The sequence below is a fragment of the Triplophysa rosa genome, linkage group LG19, assembly GCF_024868665.1.
Source record: "Triplophysa rosa linkage group LG19, Trosa_1v2, whole genome shotgun sequence".
Lineage (NCBI taxonomy): Eukaryota > Metazoa > Chordata > Actinopteri > Cypriniformes > Nemacheilidae > Triplophysa > Triplophysa rosa.
In genome coordinates, this window is record NC_079908.1 from 348,857 (window position 1) to 356,081 (window position 7,225).

The 7,225-nt window shown below is 38.1% G+C and overlaps 1 protein-coding gene across 1 annotated transcript; it reads right to left on the minus strand.

Annotated features, from left to right (window-relative positions):
- Positions 1 to 2,648: 2,648 nt before the first annotated feature.
- LOC130569723 (PDZ and LIM domain protein 4-like) lies at positions 2,649 to 7,225 on the minus strand. Its single transcript, XM_057359526.1, has 2 exons — positions 7,050 to 7,225; positions 2,649 to 2,885 (listed from the first exon to the last, which is right to left on the minus strand). The coding sequence occupies exons 1-2, from the start codon at positions 7,140 to 7,142 to the stop codon at positions 2,664 to 2,666; spliced, it is 315 nt and encodes a 104-aa protein (XP_057215509.1). The 5' UTR covers positions 7,143 to 7,225; the 3' UTR covers positions 2,649 to 2,663.

Below are 7,225 nucleotides of genomic sequence, written 5' to 3' on the forward strand. Positions count from 1 at the left end.
TCACACTTCATTGCAAGACAAAATGATTAACTGACACAAGGTCACATATTGAAAGATATGAGCCGTCGCAACATGACCTTATCATAACAAACCATAAACAAGAGTTATGAGCACACAAACATTAACAACAGCTGCTGACAAACCGTCAAATAAAACTAAACTAAACATCTCATATGACACTAGGCATGTGCCGGTATCAAATTTCCATGCTGCGATTAATTGATTAAGGTTTCGTCGCGGTAAACGGTATTATCGCAGTATTCAATTCTATGAGAAATGCAGGTTGAAAATATAAACCAACTTCAGTGTTTTCCTCTTGATAACAACTTTATTTTAAATAATAAAGAGAACCTCAAACATTTAAATATAAATAAAACAACACACAATAATGATGTATAAAGTGAGTTTGCAAACTGCAAAAGAACAACTTTTGTTAACTGCTTTTAAATATACTACAACGCTAGTACTACAATTCATATTATTATTATTATTATATTATTATTATTATTGTTTGAATAACAAGCCAAGCCAGTGTGTTAACTATTATAGCAAGCTAAACATTTATAAACTGCAAATTCACTCGCACTTTGTGACAGTGTATGACTTTATTGTGTTCCATCAACGTATAATTAAAATAATTATTCTGCCACACTGTCAAATTTCATTACTCGGCTTACTTTTAACCCAAAATATTTCCAAACCTCAGACTTCACCCTTTTAGAAGGGGGATAAATCGTCGGCAGCGTTCCTCCTTCCGCCATGCTTCCTCTCCGTGTGGTACTGTTTACATCAGAGTGCGCATGCGTCTTTTGCTCAGCAGCGCGCGCGCACACACACGTAGGCATCTCCACATGGGGAATGGGATTGTTTAGATCAGAGTGCGCATTCCTACGCAACACACACGCAGTGTACTTTTATCCGGTTGATGAAAAATAAACAAATACGCGTTCTAAAAATCAAAATGCTGATCTATATATTTTCGTGGTATTTGAAAGTGCCCGCGATAACAACATTGCGCGAATCCATTACTGTGGTTAATCGCATTACCGAATATCGGCACGTCTAACGGACACACACACACACACACACACACACAGCACATCTTACTTTTTAACATGACTTAAAAAAATACTTGCATCAACAAATTAACATATTTAAAAAAAAAATTCAAAACAACACCCTAAAAATCTCTTTACCATAGCCTTCTGAAAATAACCTGTTTCGCTAACAAAGAGTTGTGTTTATTATGTGTTTATTTCTATGAAACATGTAAGGGATAATCCACAACTAGCTGTGGATTATCCCGTTTATACCATGGTCATTTGCCAAGTTAAAGCTGTGATGTTTACAGTGTCATTTTTGATGAGACAGGTGAAAATGAGAGCTATTTTCATCAGATAATTTCAAATGTTGATCAAACTGACTGGAACTACCCGTGCGTTAAAGGGTTTTAATGCACACCTTCCAGCCAATCAGAATCCAGTATTCAAACAGACCATGGTATAATTTTTTAAATGTGGAAAAGGTGTGTATCAGTGATGATGTACAGCATGTGTATCATTCAGCCAATAGTGAATAATGAATATAAAGATATCTGTTAACCTGTAAGCCACTTGAATGGCACTGGCAGATGTGTTAATTCAGACTAAATCAAGCTTAATGTTAAGACCGTCTGTGTGTGTGTGTGTGTGTGTGTGTGTGTGTGTGTGTGTGTGTGTGTGTGTGTGTGTGTGTGTGTGTGTGTGTGCGTGCGTGTGCGTTCATGTTTTTATATCCCCGTGGGGACTCGTGTCACCGTGGGGACCAAAATTGAGGTCCTCATGAGCAAAAAAGCTTATAAATTGTACAGAACGATATTTTTTAAAAATCTAAAAATGCTAAGTTTTCTATGATCTTTAGGTTTAGGGGTAGGGGATAAAATATACAGTTTGTACAGTATAAAAATCATTACGCCTATGGACTGTCCCCACGGAGATAATAAACCAGACATGTGCGCGTGTGTGTGTGCTTGCGTGTGAATGTAAAAATGTTACAGAAGATGAGAACATCAGTCATGGACACTTTGTTCCTACTCTTTTTAAAAATGAATATTATATGTCAATGTTTGTTCTCATTTGAGAACATCTAGTAGAACATCCAATAATCTTTCACAGAATATTTTACTCTGTTTAAATAACAACACATCATACATTGAGAGATAGCTGGAGAAGAATTCTTTGTGCAAGGTAGAGACCACAGATATCTTTATTTGTATTACTGAATTATGTTTTATATTTAAAATCAGTACTATCAAGATATTTCAATAGTTTGACTCGCCCTAGCAACCGCACAAACACTACAGTGAGCACCATAGCAACAGCACTGGCACAGTAACTGAGTGAATGAAGGTGTATGAATGTGGAGATTTGTGATGTGAGGGTCTGTGAGCAGTAAACATGAGGCAGAGGATCCTGAAATAAATGTCCTGCTCCTGTGTGAAAGTGTCTAAAGCTGATGGATGAGCTGATGTAGCAGGAGGTCAAACACAGCTCGCTCACATACCAAATATGGCCCGATGTGAGTCTCACAGTCAGCAAATGAATTCTGTTTGTGTGAAATCCAGCGAAGCGTACTCAGCGTTCACTCTTTATGACATTAGTGTCACGACTTTACATGAAACTGAACTACATGACGCGTGATGTCATGGTCTCTTCACAGTGTAGTGTATGATGTGTTGCTGTGTTCTGGATGTACCTGCTGATGTTCAGTGTGAGCTCTTCTCTGCAGGCTTTAATTCGGTTCTGTGCCTCCATGTGTGTCATGGTCTCAGTGCTGTCTCCATTGATGGCCCGGATCACGTCTCCAGGACTCAGATCGTTCGCCGCCGCTTTACTGCCAGGCGTTATCTAACAAAAGAAAACAGAAGGAGGTTAAAAGCGTCACACCCTAACCAAACACCACAGCGCCCGGAGCCAAAGGTTCTGTTACTGGCCGAGCACGGATTTATGTGACATATACACATACTGCTCATGATTTCATCATGATTCTGAGCTGTCTGTCAACATTCAGAAGCATTAAACCCAGCATGTCATCAGGCTGAATGATTCATTCACATTACAGTGAACGCAACACTAACAGGAAGTTCTGAGAATTCATGAACAATGAAAACAATGGTAATGCTTCATTTTCGTTCAATTGTGTGTCATTTGTTGAATGTTAAATTACTTTCTCTTATACATCTGTCAGAGCAAAACATTCATATTTTGAGCTCATTTAGGAATGGATTTGTCGTGTTTGCACTCATTATGGCTGCACATCGATATCTTCAAATCTCCACCATGACGAAATGCACATGACAACTCGGAAAACTCATGAAAGAATTTTTCTTTTAAGACAAAGAGTTGAAACTAAACTCACTGAACACTCTTATCTCGCTTTTTATATATATTTCATCCAGAGAAGAGAAAGAGAGAAGAATGAGACAGAGGTAAGGCTAGAAAAGTATGAAAGAAATATTCAGAAATATTTTCTGAATCTGTGTTTGGAACTTGGCTTGATAATGAAGTAAATAAGGGATGATGTGAGTGTCATACAATCCTTCACGACACAGAAGTGATGAAGAAGTGAAGATTTACTCAAGGCCAAGATTTGCATTTTAAACTCCCTTTATTATTAGACAACATGCACTCTTTAAGTAATGACAACTTAAATAGATTAATTTCACAAACTGAAGTTCTAAGTGTTCCAAACATTGTTTAAAGTAGCCTGATATGTGCATTTACATTTACATTTTTGTCCATCACTGGTAACATTACAACTGCTCTAATGATGAGAACCTCTTCACAACCCCAATCTCCATTACAAATGTGTTCAATAACATTTACACTCTTTATTCAAACACACTCAGAACATGCTGGGAACTGGAAATCCTCTGTTTAAATCTTTACAAAACTAAAATCCAACTTTTCAGTACATTTAACTTAAAAAGCTTTACAACAAGGTTGTATTTCTTAAAGAGTAACTATTACAATGTCCTTAAAATGACATGCAGTGTGTAATGTTGCTGTCTGTGAATGTCAGCAGTCTGCCAAGTTGTAAAGCCGAAAGTGAACGAGTAACAAAGTTAATGTCTTGGGAAAAAAGAGTCGACTCTGAATCACGCAACGTCTGTCGTTCTCATTTCGGGTCCGGGTCAGATTTACGTCACTCGGTGTAATGCCCGCCTACGTTCCATTTGCGACACTGCGCGCGGTAGACCAATCACAGCAGACTAGACCATCTGACCAATCGGATCAGAGCTGGCTGACAGAAAGGAGGGGATTACACATATGAATCGCCGAACGAATCATTTGAGAGTCAGTCAAGAAGTAAAGTAAGAATAATTGACTATTATTACAAAATAATAGTGTTTTTACACTTTGTATGTACTGTACATAAACTTGTTGTTGGACACTCCGTAAACCAAAGTAGGACCTACAGTAGGAAAGACATTAGCTATCATGAACTAACAGTGAGCAATATCGTTGTTTTGCAGCGTTTATTCTTTGTTTGTTAATGTTAGTTCATGTCAATACAATTGTTTATGTTAGTTCATGGTGTATTAACTGATGTTAACATTTACATGACATAAATGAGGTATTAGTAAATACTGAATAAATGCTGTAAAAGTATTGTTCATGTTACAAATACAATCCAATTGTAAAATTATAACATGACATTTAGAAAAATGAATGATAAAAAAATTACATATAGAAAAGACGCGGATAAAAACTGCTTGTCAGATTAAGACAATAGAATTGCAAAACAACTGATACTAAACTACTCAAAATACCAAATATAGATTTATTTGTTGAACATTCTTCTCAGTTTCTGTTTATAGAAATCGGTCATGCCTCTGTGATAAAAACTAAAGGTTATCAAACTCTAGCTGGGACGCAAAATCTCCAACATCTTAGGAACGAGTTGAGGTTTTGTTTGTGAAGCCAATTTTTTCTTTTAGGCTCTTGGCAGTGAATAATTTAACCACAAGTCAACCTGTATTAAATGTCAGATATTTTCTTTTAGGTTAAGTACCTTTGCTCGTGTGTTTTTTATGAATACTGGCATGCCTTTGATTTGACACAACAGCCTTTGGCCTCTTGAAACTTTTCTCAAAATGAATAAGCTTATTTGTTTTGCTGTCCATTATTTTTCTGGTTGTTGTTTTTTATATTTGCGTTTAGCTTTGTTTTTTCCTGCTGTCCTCAAACCACTGAAACAAAGCTGTTGAGAGTGACTTGACAGTTCAGTGGAAAGTATTTGGATATGATGGTGAACAATCGTGACGCTTCATGAGTCCATCAGTGAGGATACTTGAAAGCTTTCCTGTGGCTCAGTGGTGAGAGCATGGTGTTAGCAACGCCAAGGTCGTGGGCTGGATCCCAGGGGATTGCACATAGTCAGAAACAAATGTATAGGATATGCAATGTAAGTCGCTTTGGATAAAAGCATTTGCCAAATGCATAAATGTAAAATGTAAATGAGTTGCGCGTGTGCTTCAAACTGTCCCGCCGGCTGTAATTTAATGTCATTGTGAATAAAGTCACATGGTCTTCTGGAATGTGGCACACGTGAATTAAACTGCGTGCCCTTAAACAGCCGCTGAACATAAACCTGGTAAAAGTGTTTAGAAAAGTTTACTGTTCTGATAATCAAATCCTCTCACTTGTTTTTGTTTTGTCAGTTTGTGTATGACACCGGACTGTGAGTAACATTTGTCAGTCTAGACTCAAGCATGACAATGTGTTATCTCTTGCACTTGGCAATGGTTTCATGAGCGTTTGTCACATTCATCAGGATGACACCAAATGTTCAGACCGTTACATCAGACACAACAGCGTTTACTACAAGTCAACAAGATCAAGCAACAGGTCCTCTCTGTGTATGACCAGAAAATCTGCCAAACCACACAATCACTTTAAAGCACTTGATCTGGAGGATTGTCATTTCAGATTTCCCAGCAGCACCAGCAGCTGACTCGTGATTCTTCAGCTCTGTGTTCAAGAGTCTTTACAACATACACGTGACGACTCAAAAACATCTCAAATATACTTTTAAACATTGTATCAGTTCCAAAAACCAACTTCAACACCCATAGTGGATGTCTATGTTTGGAGAAGAATGAACAAACATGACGATTTGAAAGAGCACAGAGACACAGCGCTGACTCTACATCATCATACATGTCCGTGCCACTGTTGCTGATGATTAATCGTGGTTGTTTGTGGGGTAAAAGTGCAGTAACTATGGTTTCTGGTGCATTGATTACTATTGGCAAAACCTGTTTTATTACAGTTTTTACTATATGGTTTTCAAAACCATGGTTATTTAGTGGTAACTATGGTTTAACTCCAGTGACCATGTGTTTTTTTAACTGTAGTATAAATTATGGGTGTTTTTTTGTTTGTTTGTTTTAAGCCAGGGTTATTTTTCGTAATTGAAGTAAACACAGACCGGTCCAGACGTGTGCAGTAAATGATGGGCTCTGCCTCTGTCCAGACTCATTCATTTCAGTCAGAAGATCTCTTTATTATCTGTGTGTGGTTTCTTCTAGACAGAATGAGATGAAACGGACCTCACGTGTCTCCTCGAAAGCTTTACAGAGATCTCAAATGTCTTCAGATCTGACAGTCTGCAATAAAACTTTGACATTATCGTATGAAATCAAACATTTAATGGTGAACTGAGCCAGGCAGCTTTTAAAGGGAAATACGCCTTTAGGACACATCACTTATATAAAAAACAACACTTCATGTCTTTTTAAAGTGATTACAAAGTGTGAGGTGAAGAGCAAACACTCGGTCAGTTATTGAAAATGAAAATGCGTGACGCGAGGCGGTTCTTCGTCGCGTCGCGTCGCGTCAAGCTCGCTGTCTTATGGGATAAACCCTATGCAAACTTCTGTTTTTCCTTTAGAAATGTTATAGACCACCAAACTTTTCACGAAACGCCGTGAGAAAGACACAGAGCGACAGTTATAAACACACACGCAGACTGTACTGTATGAAGAGAATAAAAGAGACGTAACTTACTCGAGAAATGATGAGCGGTGTGTTGAAGTCCCGTCCACCCACCAGACGAAAACCCCACGGAGAAGAACCGCTGAGAGTCACTGTGTGAGACATACTCGAGTCCACGGGAGAACCTTCACACACTTTCTGAAATAATGCACGAGACTGCGGGCGACTGGCTGAATGAGAGAGAGAGA

What these genes read in the sequence shown, in the direction of transcription:
- LOC130569723 (XM_057359526.1), bottom strand. Translation starts at nt 7,142, where the DNA reads ATGTCTCACACAGTGACTCTCAGCGGTTCTTCTCCGTGGGGTTTTCGT. An exon ending in CACCGCTCATCATTTCTCGA is followed by an intron (nt 2,886 to 7,049) that starts GTAAGTTACGTC and finishes TTCTTTTGTTAG; the next exon opens with ATAACGCCTGGCAGTAAAGC.